Genomic DNA, 13827 nt, shown 5'->3' with positions numbered 1-13827 from the left:
CTACGGGGATCAAGCGGGGGAGTGGGACTGGCTGCGTAGCTCCGTGGAGAGCCGGCATGGACTCAATGGGCCGAATGGCCTCCTGTTCTGTAAATGACTGACTAGCAGAATCTATGTGGCTGTCGATGAAAGGGAAGGCAAAAGATTTTAGAACATCAGGAAGATGGAGTGACTATCTGATACTTTTATGGAAATAATGTACCATATGTGAGTAGTTGATTTTTAGGGTAAAAAATGGCATGTGTGTCGTAGCAGTTGTATTAAACTTGTACAGCTTTTTTGTAAATGTCATTTTTTAAATAAATATGGGGGGGTTGTTGCACATTGATGAGATACACAAAATAACAATGAAAAATCATAAACCTAGAAACTTCAGACAATTAACTAGTACAAAGAAAATTACAGTGCTATAGAGCTATTTCTTTTGTTTGTAGGTACATTTTAATTTTAAAATAATTGGTTTTGTTCCTTTGTGCACTTGTTACTACAAATCACTTCTGGTTTCTTTACATAACCTTTCTTCTAAGCTTCCATTGGCTAAAACCATTAGCTGATGTGGAGAAACTGTTCAAGTATGTGGTAAGGTGCATTTGGTGCTGGATTAAAACTTCTGAAAGAGCATAAATCTCCTTTGTGTTCCCTGGTTTACCCACCGCTGTTATCCTGGAAGAAAAAGTGGCAGTCTAACTTTGATAAACATCTATAAAGGACAAAAATGCACATGTTGCATAGTTAATATTGATCTACAACAATTGTTATCCATGATATGTAGAGAATAATTTGATTCAACTTATCATTAGAGCATCTAAAAAAAGCTTTGTTTTCAGGAAAGTGTTGAAAACTGTCACTTCAAATAGTATTTAGAATTAACTTGAAAAATGTGAACTTTATGTCAGAAGAGAAAAATGGATTGTCCATTGTCCCTTTTGAAAAATAGATCTGATATTTTGCTACTTGAAAATGCTTGTCAGTTTCTTCATACTTGTCCAACAGAAAATCTAACAATGTTTTACTTATTTTTAATTCTGCAAAATGAAATTTTTTCACCTAGTGAAACAGAAATCAATCACTTTTTTAAAAAAAATTGTATCAGTAAAAATAGATGCACTTGATGTAGAGTCCCATTTCCATCATATATCAATTGTGTTAGCTTTGGCATGTTTATCTGTTAAGAAGTTTTAAAGATTTCATTTCTGTATTTTTTCTGTTCTGTAGTTATTGCCAAAACATTGTGCCAAGACTATCAGTCAAGCAGTGAATAAGAAGTCCAAAAAGCAGACTGGAAAGAAAGGGGAACCTGAAAGGGAGAAACCTGGAGTGGAGAGCATGAGAAAGAACAGACTACTGGTTACCAAGTGAGGAGTCTTCAAGTGCCGCTTTTATAATTTTTCTTTGGTCAGGATTTTTCCAAGATTGATCGTTTAAACAGAAATAAAGATGTGTTTAAAGATCACAAACTTGTGGGGAAATAACACTTTCAAGGTTGATTTCTCGTATTAAACTGTCTTGCACTTTATGTAAGTATCTTGTTGCAGTTTGTGATGCTGTTGACCTAGCTAAATTATGTTTATATCAATTATAAATAGCTGCTTTAGCACAAGAAACTCAACTATCACAGCAAAATATTTGAATCGCCTTTTTCTATTATGAATATTTTAGCACTTTTAGAGAAACTTGCGCTGATCAAAGCATCCTTCCTAAGCCTTATATTTTATCTTTGTATGCATAAAACAAGCTGGAGCAATTTTTGTAAATTAGAAAAAACTTAATATAAACTTTTGAATAAAAGTCATTTGTTTTATAATAGTGGAGAGGACTAAAATGAAGGCAAGTCATTCTCAGCACATTATGATGCATCTATGGGGTGCCAGCACAACAACAACTAATTATATTTATATGGTGGCTTTAATGTAATACAAGATCTCAAGGCCCTTCGGGGCATTAAAAAGAAAGATTTGGCACCAAACTTCATAAGGAGCTGTTAGGGAGGATGACCAAAAGCTTAGTCAAAGAAGTTGGTTTTAAGGAGCATCTTAAAGGAGAAAAGAGAGGTATAGGAAGGGAATTCTAGAGCTTAGGGCCTTGGTGGTTGAAGGCACAGCCAGCAATGGTGGAGCAATTAAAATTGGGGATGCTCAAGAAGCCAGAATTAGAGGAGCATAGATACCTCATAGGTGATGGGTGGGGGAAGGTGCGGTTCAGTTCTGGGGCTGAGGATATTACAGAGATGGGGAAGAGTGAGAACATGTAGGCAGTTGAATACAAGGCTGAGAATTTTAATATAGAGGCGTTGCTTAACTGGGAGCCAATGTAGGTCAGCAAGGACAGGGATGGGTGAAGGGGACTTGGTATGAGTTAGGACACAGGCAGCCAAGTTTTGGATGAGCTCAAGTTTATGGTGGGTAGAACGTGGGAAGCCGGCAGGAATGCATTGGAATAGGCAAGTATAGAGGTAACAGATGCCGGGATGAAAGTTTCAGTGGCACATAGGCTGAGGCAGGGGCGGAGTTGGGTGATTTTAGAGGTAGAAATAGGCAAGCTTGGTGATGGCGCAGATATGTTGATGAAATGTCATCTCAGTATGACATCAAGCTGCAAACAGTCTGTTTGGTTCAGCCTCAGGTAAATGCCAGTGAAAGGATGGAGTCAGTGGCTGAGTTTGTGGTGAGGACTGAAGACAATGACTTCAATCTTTGCAATCTTTAATTGGAGAGAATTTCTGCTTGTCCATTACTGGATATCGGATAAAATGTCTGACCATTTAGAGTACTCCAAATTTTATAGTACTCTTATACTATAGCTATACATAAAATAGGTGCTCATTTGTTTTCATAACAGTAATAATGCTCTAAAACAATTAATTGTGAGGTATTTTGAGATTTTTGAGGAATGTGATGCTACATAATAAGTGTCACTTTTTTTACTTGGGTAATTTTGATATTTCCACTTGGAAACATTAGCAAAATGTTTTAATTTTGTTTTTCAGTTTGGACAAACTTCACACTGCTCTCTCTGAGCTTTGTTTCTCTATCAATTATGTTCCTAATTTAGTCGTCTGGGAGCACACCTTTACCCCACGAGAGTATCTGACTTCACATTTGGAAATCCGCTTTACTAAGTAAGAATTTTTCACAATTTTATGAAAGAAATATGCTTTATAAGCTTAAGATATTTAAGAAACATTAAATTAAAAAGATAATATTGATTTTCTATAACTGAAAAATCATACAATTCATAACTGTTCAGCTCATAAAACTGAGGGCAAGATGGTGGAGAGATCGTCGAAATAGAATGAAGGAGTGGCACCAATTTTACCTACTTCCTTGGCTCCTTGACCTTGTTCAGAGTCCAGAAATTGCCCCATAGAAAAGGTGCAGGAATCAGACAGAGTCCTAGCAGTTAATATTAATATCATCTGGAAGGTAGGATATTTGATACCTAGTTTGAAGGAGGAGAAAATAGAAGGTTGTAATGTCAGGTTTGTACATGAATAATAATCACTTGCACGAGCTGTCTGGTATAGAACTGTAATAAGGTGAAGAATTAATGTCTTGAGAGGAGAAGGTAGACCATTTGATCCTTTTCCAAATGCCCCAGCTGCTTTACTGAGTAAAAATGGAGTCATACAACCCAGGAGAAGTCATAGATTGATTTCCTTGTCTCTGCTGAGTTAGCTGATCTCAGCAAGTGGGGAAAGGTTCTTCACTTCGCTTCAGTCTTGTAGTTTAGGAAGGGGTAATGTTGACCAGATCTCACCATCTGAGGGTTATCTAAAGATCTCTGCTAGAAAATCCAGGCAACAGGAATGGGGACTGCTGCATTGCTCCCTGTGGCAAACTAGTCTGCTAACCAGGCTTGTAATGTCAGGTTTGTACATGAATAATAATCACTTGCATGAGCTGTCTGGTGTAGAACTGTAGTAAAGTGAAGAATTATTTCTTGAGAGGAGAAGGAAGAACATTGGCATAATTTTTCAAAAAGAAAACAATTTCTTCTTTTCCCGTCCACCTTATTCAAACTTATATAGACAGTAGAATATCTAGGTGTTTCTGTATCCAGCCACTTTTATTAAATATTTGCTTTATTTTGGATAATGTATAATGCAAATGGAAAACTTAACTGAAATTAAACATTTTGGCTGAATTCAAAGATGCTACAGTCAACTGAAATAATAGCGTATTATTTATGGACTGCCAGATGTAAACTTTTTGGCTTGTTAAAGTTCACTGTTTTTGCTGGATCGTTTTTGACTTGTATTGGATATATTATCCCCACTTGAGTTCAGGAACAGTTCCATCTGAATCATTTCTAACAAATTACATTTATTGTATTCGTGCATTCACTGATGGTCCTTCATTTAATAATCAGGCCCGCCCATAGTTTGGTGCACCCTAAATAATGGGCTCACTGAAGACATCAGACAATTTGACTGGTAGAGGAGAGGAAAAATATAAAATGAAAAAATCACTTCGCTTGCACATTAGGCTGGACTCATTTTTAAATTAAGTTTTCAAAGAGTAATACAGTGGTTATTGATGTGCATAACATTTTCCAGTTTTTGTTCATTTAGTAAAAATGTTCACTTGCTCACTACTCAGATCAGCTTTGCTCAAATTTTGGGTGCAGTAGTGAGTTTTGAACATCAATGATTATTTTTAAAAGTGCATTTTGGGTTTCAATTTCAGATCAATTGTGGGAATGACAATGTACAATCAAGCTACACAAGAGATTGCAAAGCCTTCTGAGCTGCTTACAAGTGTGAAAGCCTACATGACTGTACTTCAATCCATTGAAAACTATGTGCAGATTGATATCACCAGAGTTTTTAACAATGTTCTTCTCCAACAGACACAACATTTAGATAGTCATGGTGAACCTACCATAACTAGCTTATACACCAATTGGTAAGTATTCGGGTGATGTATGTGTGATGTATGTTTTTAATTTTTTGAAATGTGCACCTTTTGATACAATACATATTTAAAGATAACCTAATCTAGCTGTACACTTACACAGGTATCTAGAAACTCTTCTGCGACAAGTCAGCAATGGGCACATTGCATACTTTCCAGCTATGAAGGCATTTGTGAACCTGCCTACTGAGAGTGAACTGACATTTAATGCAGAAGAATATTCAGACATCTCTGGTAAAGAAGTTAGAAAATATTTTCTACTAAATAGTCCTTCATTTTCTGATGAAGCCAATTAACCTCATGTGGTCAATCGTAAATGCTGCATGTTTCAAAGCAGTTTTCTTTAACTCACAACGTGCCTTCACTTTTCCATGACCTTAATTTGCCTCAATTTTCTCTGTCTGTCTCCAGCTATTAGAAATTAAACAGGTATTACTGCTGCCAAGAAACCTCTTCTGCAAAAGTACTATATGTATTTTCAACTGGTGAATTCAAATGTTTTTCAATAAAGGGGATTTCAATTTTAACTCTTGGTCTTCCTTTTTCAGATTTCTCCCTTTTTACCTTCTCCTGAAGGTGTTAACCCTTTACTGTCTACAGTCCATGAGGCTAATCACCCATGGGTATAAGATTGCTAGCTCCAGTTGGTCATATTCCTGGAGATTTCATCACATGACCTACTGTTCCAGACCTCCCCACCCAAACAGCTGTTTTTATCCCCCTTCTCCAATACATTTAGAACTAAGAAAAGTGTCCAAGGAAAATGGGAAAAAAACACAATTTTTTTTAATGAACCTAGGATTCTTCTCTTGGATTGCTCGTAGCAATAACCAGGAATTTTTAATTCCTGGTGATTCCAGGACAATCCGAGAGGTTTGACAGATACGTACTTTTAAAAAAAAAAAACATTCTTTCTATATTAGCCTAAAATACCTGTGCAGTGGACTTCCATCAGCAATTTCTAGATAGCAATCAGGTGCGAGAATCCTTCTCATGGAAACACCGTAATGAAATTGTTCAGCTGTTGAGGGGAGGAAGAATAATGTTGTATTTAGCAGAAATGTTCTGGTGGAATCTTCACTGTTTAACACCTAGCAAGGACGCTAAACATTGCCTTATCTGTTCAGATGCACAGTGAGTTCTCCCAGTGTCGCCCCTGTTTGCTTTTCATCCATTGTCACAAGATTTAGGATTGTTAAACCTGCTCTGAACTCAGCAAAAGAGCTTGATATGCCTATGTTCACTGGAACTATCTCTTGCAAAGGTTTCAAAACTGAATTCAGCTTTCTGCAAAGAAGTATAAATCAAGCTCTAGGCCAGATTCAGAATGAAATGTAAGAGAGCATTCCAGGCAACATGCATTCAGTCAATCACATCCCTTAAGAAAAAGCAATATTTGTTTTCTTAAGTTGCTTTAACAAAAGCCTCCTTCTGTGGTGTATATGACTATGATACTCTTGATACATAATTAAGGAATTTCTTGTGAAATGAGTTTGCTGTGGCATGTGTTTAAACCAACTTACACCATTTCACCTTTTTGATTATGTTCAATCTCAATATTCAGAGCTGCTACCTGTCTTATCCCCAATTCTTATTTTGACCTGGTGCTACTGTGTTTGAGTGTTATATTGCCCTCACTTTTACACTTATGGTCTTAATGATCCTTCCAGTGAAGGAACTGTGACTCAAAATAGACACTTTTACACAGTGAAGTTGGGAGGATCACCTGTCAATTATGTGTGGTGTAAAATTCCTAAAGTCAGTGTGTCTATGCAATCTTGTCCATCCCATGGGATCTCACAACTTCATTGTACAGATTGAGCTGCAGAAGAATTTAGAAGACTAAGGTAACAATATTCTGAGGGCTTTAGTGACAGCCAGCAGAATAACAACTTTCATTTTTATAAGGTCTCTAGCATCCTCACAACACTCCTGAAAGGCTACACAGCCAATGAAGTACTTTTTGAAGTGTAGTTACTGTTATGTAGACAACTGCAGCAGCCAATTTGGACACATCAAGATCTGACATAAAGTAATGAGATAACTAATTGGTTAACCTGTTCTGTGGTAATTGAGGGATAAATGTTGTCTGGGACACTGAAAACTTCCCTGCTCCTTTTAGAATAATGCCACAGGATATTTTGTGTCCAGCTGAGCAGGCAGATAGCACCTCAGTTTAATGTCTCGTCTGAAAGATAGTCTGTCTAATAATACAGCATTTCCTTGGAACTGTGCTGAAATGTTATCCCAGATTATGTACCTGACTCCTGGAGTGAATCTACAACCTTCTGACTAGGGCCAAGAGTGCTGCCACTGAATGAAGCTAATGTGAGTTCTGTTCGCCACTGAGCAGAATTGGGAAAAATTAACCCAAAAGAGCAACATTAACTAATTTAAAATTCTTTCCTGAATTAATGTCGATATTTCACTTGGGCCTAGAAATCTCTGTTATCTTCATTCTTCTATGTGTATTTCAAGTGGAATTTAATTTCTACCACATAGCAAGAGAAGAATTTTCTGCTGCTTCTGAGTCCCAAATTTAGAATATTGGGGCAATCGTTTGTGTACTTTTGAAAGTGTATAAAACACAAAATAAACCTGACAGGATCCCCTGTCCACTGACCCCGCTTGGCCTGAGAAAGTCAATCTTGACTACCATTATGCAATGCCACAGGTCGTCAAGTGGAGTTGACATAATTTTTAAAAAGAATGCAGTTTGAAAGGCATATTGATTTAGATCTTCCATGCCTTATTTTTTTTCTGTTTAAATTGATTGTTTACAGATTTCTCAATATATTCACATCTGATCATTGATTTCACTGTACGTTTCCTCTATTTTGCAATGGCATTGGGAAATATTGACAGTTTACGTGCTTTAGTTACCTGCAGACTCAACTATTCCAGTGCTTTCCTGGCCAGCCTTCCATCTTCTACCTTCCATAACGTATGCTCATCCAAAACATTCCACCTAACTTGCACCTAGTCCCGCTCATCCCTGTGCTTTCTGACTTAGGTTGGCTTCTGATAATGGAACAATAGGCTGCCTTTAAAGAGGAGATAGTTCAGGGAAAATAGAGGCACATTCCCACGAGGAGGAAAGATAGGACAAACAAAGCTAGAGCTTGCTAGATGACGAAATACATATATAAAGAGCAAGAGGATAACCAGGGAAAGGGTTGGTCCACTCAAGGACAGAAAAGGGAATCTATTTGTGGAGCCAGAGGAAATGGGCGAGGTACTAAATGAGTACTTTGCATCAATATTCACCAAGGAGAACGACTTGGTGGATGATGAGCCGAGGGAAGGGAGTGTAGATAGTCTCAGTCATCTCATTATCAAAAAGGAGGAGGTGTTGGGTATCTTGCAAAGCATTAAGGAAGATAAGTCCCCAGGGCCTGATGGGATCTACCCCAAAATACTGAGGGAGGCAAGGGAAGAAATTGCTGGGGCCTTGACAGAAATCTTTGCATCCTCATTGACTACAGGTGAGGTCCCAGAGGACTGGAGAATAGCCAATGTTGTTCCTATGTTTAAGAAGGGTAGCAAGGATAATCCAGGAAATTATAGGCCGGTGAGCCTTACGTCAGTGGTAGGGAAATTATTAGAGAGGATTCTTCGGGACAGGATTTACTCCCATTTGGAAACAAATGGACTTATTAGCGAGAGGCAGCATGGTTTTGTGAAGGAGAGGTCGTGTCTCACTAATTTGATTGAGTTTTTTGAGGATGTGACAAAGATGATTGATGAAGGAAGGGCAGTGGATGTTATCTATATGGACTTCAGTAAAGCCTTTGACAAGGTCCCTCATGGCAGACTGATACAAAAGGTGAAGTCACATGGTATCAGAGGGGAGCTGGCAAGATGGATACAGAACTGGCTCTGTCATAGAAGACAGAGGGTATCAGTGGAAGGGTGCTTTTCTGAATGGAGGGATGTGACTAGTGGTGTTCCACAGGGATCAGTGCTGGGACCTTTGCTGTTTGTAGTATATATAAATGATTTGGAGGAAAATGTAGCTGGTCTGATTAGTAAGTTTGCGGACGACACAAAGGTTGGTGGAGTTGCGGACAGTGATGAGGATTGTCAGAGGATACAGCAGGATATAGATCGGTTGGAGACTTGGGCGGAGAAATGGCAGATGGGGTTTAATTCGGATAAATGTGAGGTAATGTATTTTGGAAGGTCTAATGCAGGTGGGAAGTATACAGTAAATGGCAGAACCCTTAAGAGAATTGACAGGCAGAGAGATCTGGGCGTACAGGTCCACAGGTCACAAAGTAGCAACGCAGTCGGATAAGGTAGTCAAGAAGGCATACGGCATGCTTGCCTTCATCGGTCGGGGCATAGAGTATAAAAATTGGCAAGTCATGTTGCAGCTGTACAGAACTTTAGTCAGGCCACACTTAGAATATTGCGTGCAATTCTGGTCGCCACACTAGCAGAAGGATGTGGAGGCTTTGGAGAGGGTACAGAAGAGGTTTACCAGGATGGTGCCTGGTCTGGAGGGCATTAGCTATGAGGAGAGGTTGGATAAACTCGGATTGTTTTCACTGGAACGATGGAGGTGGAGGGGCGACATGATAGAGGTTTACAGAGTTATAAGCGGCATGGACAGAGTGGGTAGTCAGAAGCTTTTCCCCAGGGTGGAAGAGTCAGTTACTAGGGGACATAGGTTTAAGGTGAGAGAGGCAAAGTTTAGCGGGGATATGCGAAGCAAGCTCTTTACACAGAGGGTGGTGAGTGCTTGGAACTTGTTGCTGGGGGAGGTGGTGGAAGCAGGTACCATAGTGACGTTTAAGAGGCATCTTGACAAATACATGGATAGGATGGGAATAGAGGGATACGGACCCCGGAAGTGCAAAAGGTTTTAGTTTAGGCAGGCATCAAGATCGGCGCAGGCTTGGAGGGCCGAATGGCCTGTTCCTGTGCTGTACTGTTCTTTGTTCTTTGAAAGAAAAAGAGTAAGATGAAGCATAAAAAGGATGCATATTACAGATGTTAATACAAGTGAGAAGCAGGCTGAATATAGAAAGTTCACAGAGAAGATGAAAGAACTGATCAGAGAAGCAAAGAGAGTGTGAGAAGAGACTCGCAGCGCATATAAAAGGTAATCAAAAAGTCTTAATAGTAAAAAGGTAGTGAATGGAGGAATGGGGTCGATTAGGAACCCAGAAGGGGATTTATGCATGGAGGCAGAGGGCATGGCTGAGGTACTAAATGAGTAATTTGCATCTGTCTTTACCAAGTAAGAAGGCACTGCCAAAGTCATAGTGAAAATGGAGGCAGTTAAGAAACTGGATGGTCGTACAATTGAAAAAGAGGAGGTATTAGATAGGCTGACTGTACTTAAAGTTGATCTGTCACTAGGACTGGATGAGATGCATCCGAAGATACTGAGGGCAGTAAAGATGAAAATTGCCAAACCATTGGCAATTAACTTCCAATCTTCCTTAGATACAGGGGTGATGTCAGAGGGCTGGAGAATTGCAAATAGAGTCATAGTCATTTATAACACAGAAGGAGACCATTTGTTTTCCACCCTTGTTGAAAAAAGGGTGCAAGGATAAGCGCAGCAACTACAGTTCAGACAGTTTAACCTCAGTGGTGGAAAAGCTTTAACAAATGATAATCCAGGGCAAAATTAACAGTCGCTTGGACAAATGTGGATTAAATAAGGAACGTCACCATGGATTTGTTAAAGGCAAATTATGCTAAACTAACTTGATTGAGTTTTTTGATGAGGTGACAGAGAGGGCTGTTGAGTTTAATGTCGTTTATTTGGACTTCCAAAAGGCATTTGATGAAGTGCCACATAACAGGCTTTCAGAAAAGTCAAAGCCAATGGAAAAAGGGACAGTGACAGCATGGATACGAATTTGGCTCAGTGACAGGAAGCAGAAAACGGTGGTGAATAACTGTTTTACAGACTGGAGGAAGTTATAAAGTGGGGTTCCCTAGGGCTTGGTACTAAGACCACTACTTTTCTTGATCTATATTAATGACCTAGACTTGGGTTTGCTGGGCAGAATTTCAAAAGTCACTGACACAAACTGGTAAGTATTGTGAACTATGGGGCAGTTATTGATAGGCTTGAGGACATAGACAGGCTGGTGGTATAGGTGCATGTGTGGCAGAAGAAATTTAATGCAGAGCATTGTGGATGTGATGCATTTTGGTAGGAAGAATGAGGAGAGGCAATAAAGGATAAAATTCTAAAAGGATTGCAGGAGGAGAGGGACCTGATGGTATATGTGCACAAATAATTGAACGTGGCAAGGCAGGTTGAGAAAGTGCTCAATAGGGGAAAAAAAGATCCTGTGCCTTAAGAGTACAAAAGCAAGGAAGCTATGGTGAACCTTAATAAAACATTGGTTCAGCCTTAGCAGTCTAATTCTGGGCACCACACTTCAGGAAAGTTGTGTAGGCATTAGAAAAGATTTAGAAGAATGTTTCCAGGGATGAGGGACTTCAGTTACCTGTATAGATTGGCGAAGTTCAGGCTGTTCGCCTTAGAGAAGAGAAGGTTGAGAGAATATTAGCTAGAGGTATTCAAAATCATGAGGGGTTTGGACAGAGTAGATGGGGAGAAATAGTTCCTATTGGCGGAGGTGTCTAGAACCAGAGAGCATTGACTTAAGACGAATGGCAAAAGAACCAAAGGCGACATGAGGAAAAACTTTACACAGCAAGCGGTTAAGATCTGGAATGCCACTTTGATGAGGGCGTTGAGGTGTGCGCAGTAAATGTCAGTCAGAAGTATGCAGAGAAGGCAGATCGTGACCTCAGTAGGCGTGCAATGCTGATTTGACGTCAGTGGTGCCATTTTGGAGGTCAATGCTCCAACTAACGTCCTCTCTTAACCTTGCACAGCTGAACACATGCTCAGCAGCAGGAACGATCCCCACCAGTGCTATTTAAAGGGATCATCAACTGCTTACAGCTTAATTGCTTGTTTATTTCTTCTGGCTGTTGTTTCAACCTCAGCAGGACAAGGAGCATGATGACTGTGGCTATGACCGTGACCATGGTGATGAACTTGTATGTGTTTGACTCCTTTCAGGCTCGAGCTGGCGATATTTGCAATAACTTGCAATTGGACATTTATTGTTGCATAAGGGTGATCACAGAGTCTCTTTACTCGATGAGAACTAACTACTTTCATTCTCTCTTCCCAGAGAGAAGTAGGCAGAGCGAGCATGCGGCTTCGCTAAGATTGCAGGCTTCTTCATGGTACAGGGTATCATTGACTGCACACACATCACTTTGCAGGAGCTGTGTATCAACACTGCTCTGCACTGGAACTATTCCTTCAATGTCAAGCTGGGGTGTGACCATAGGCAGAGAATCATGCAGGTCCATGCCTGATATCGTGACAGCAGTCATGATATCATGCAGGTCCATGCCTGATATCGTGACAGCAGTCATGATGTCATCATTCTGCAGCAGTCTGCTCTGTCAGCTTCATTTGAATCATCATGGCAAACCAAAGGGTGACTACTGAGTGACAAAGGTTATCCGTTGACCACATGGCTGTTGACCCTGATGTGCAACCTATGCCCACGTGCACAGCATGCAAAAATGAAAGCCATGCAGCCATACAAAATGTGACCGAGAAGACCATTGGTGTGCAGAAACAACGATTCTACTACCTGTGTTGCTCTGGAGGAGCAGAACTCTGCAGAGCTGGGGTTCAGATTCGTCATGGTCTGCTGCATGCTGCACAACCTCGCCATCCTGAGGGTATAGTCCTTGCCACCAGCTTTCTGGTGAGTAGCTGAGAAACAGGAAGAGGAAGGAAGAATGCAATCTAGACAGCCCCTTTCTGTCAGGGCTGTCTGTGAAGAACTCATCTGATTGCACTACCAATCATGGCAATCCCAGTTGCCCATTCATCAATAGTCCCACATCTTTCCTTCTGTCACTGACCATCACAATGTTCACTTGGCCATAATGCAAAAATGAAAACCATCACAAAATAAACATTCCAAATCAGTTTTACAAAAGAAACTATGCCATATTGTATGCAAAAGTCAATAATGACCCTTGTGCATTTCCTTAGGGGCCTGTCTTCCATATGCCTTTGCTTGTCCTACTGCTTCTATGCAGTTCTATCTCAGTGGCTGGTGGAAGACTGCTGACTTTCAATAGAGGAGACTGCAGATGGCTTTGGAGGGTGACCTCGAGCCATTTTGGACGTAGAAGGCAGCATGGGCAGTGGCTGTCTAGGCTGGCTTGCTGACGGGCAACAGCAAGGGCACTGATGGAGTGGCGGGGTGGGAGGACAAATGCTATTTTCCTGAGAGGACAGCAGGTTTGTGCTCCACGCAGCCACTGCCATTTTTCTGGGTTGGTGCCTCAGCATTACTGGTAATCTGTTGGTGGACAGATTGCTAGACTGCTGTGTTACGACCAGGTGAGTAATGTGTCTAGGGGTCCCTTTCAGCCTTCACCTAGTCTTATAGTAACAGGATTTAATTTTAAACACACCATGTTTTGTGCTCCAGCTTGGTGAATCCTTATTCACCGCTTTCCAATTATAAGGCAAAGAAATGAGCACCAGCAGGCTTTCTTAGGTTTACAGAAGAAAACTGAAATTTATTAAAACTTAAACTCTTATTCGGTTAACGCCTACGGATAAACACCGTGCCCCATGCCAGCATGCATATGAGATACGCACATGCAAATAGATACAGAAAAGAGATGAAAGATTAAGTGGAGAGGTTTGAGGCAATCTCTGAAGAGGGCTTTTTGCTACTGTGCTTCGCGCTCACTGTAGTCTTTGCTTGTAGGTAGATCTTGCTTTTCATTGGGGCCCAGTATTCTTCTTAAACCTTGTTCACTGTAGGAGACTTTTCTGTCTTGGGGTTCATATGTCTTCAGTGGATTCTGAAGCTGATGAAAGCAGACAGGAGAG

At 40.3% G+C, this 13827-nt stretch overlaps 1 protein-coding gene across 2 annotated transcripts in view; it reads left to right on the top strand.

The window, feature by feature from the left end:
- The window catches only part of nckap1 (NCK-associated protein 1), a 272818-nt gene that overhangs the window by 181588 nt on the left and 77403 nt on the right, over window positions 1-13827 (top strand). For both annotated transcript variants that reach the window (XM_068035570.1, XM_068035569.1), the window contains exons 19-22: window positions 1216-1355; window positions 2987-3118; window positions 4686-4904; window positions 5017-5147. In XM_068035570.1, the coding sequence (XP_067891671.1) occupies window positions 1216-1355; window positions 2987-3118; window positions 4686-4904; window positions 5017-5147 (622 nt within the window). The remainder of the gene's footprint in view (window positions 1-1215; window positions 1356-2986; window positions 3119-4685; window positions 4905-5016; window positions 5148-13827) is intronic.

The sequence above is a fragment of the Heterodontus francisci genome, chromosome 7 (assembly GCF_036365525.1).
Source record: "Heterodontus francisci isolate sHetFra1 chromosome 7, sHetFra1.hap1, whole genome shotgun sequence".
NCBI classification, from domain to species: Eukaryota; Metazoa; Chordata; class Chondrichthyes; order Heterodontiformes; family Heterodontidae; genus Heterodontus; species Heterodontus francisci.
This window is presented reverse-complemented; position numbering and strand designations above follow the sequence as displayed.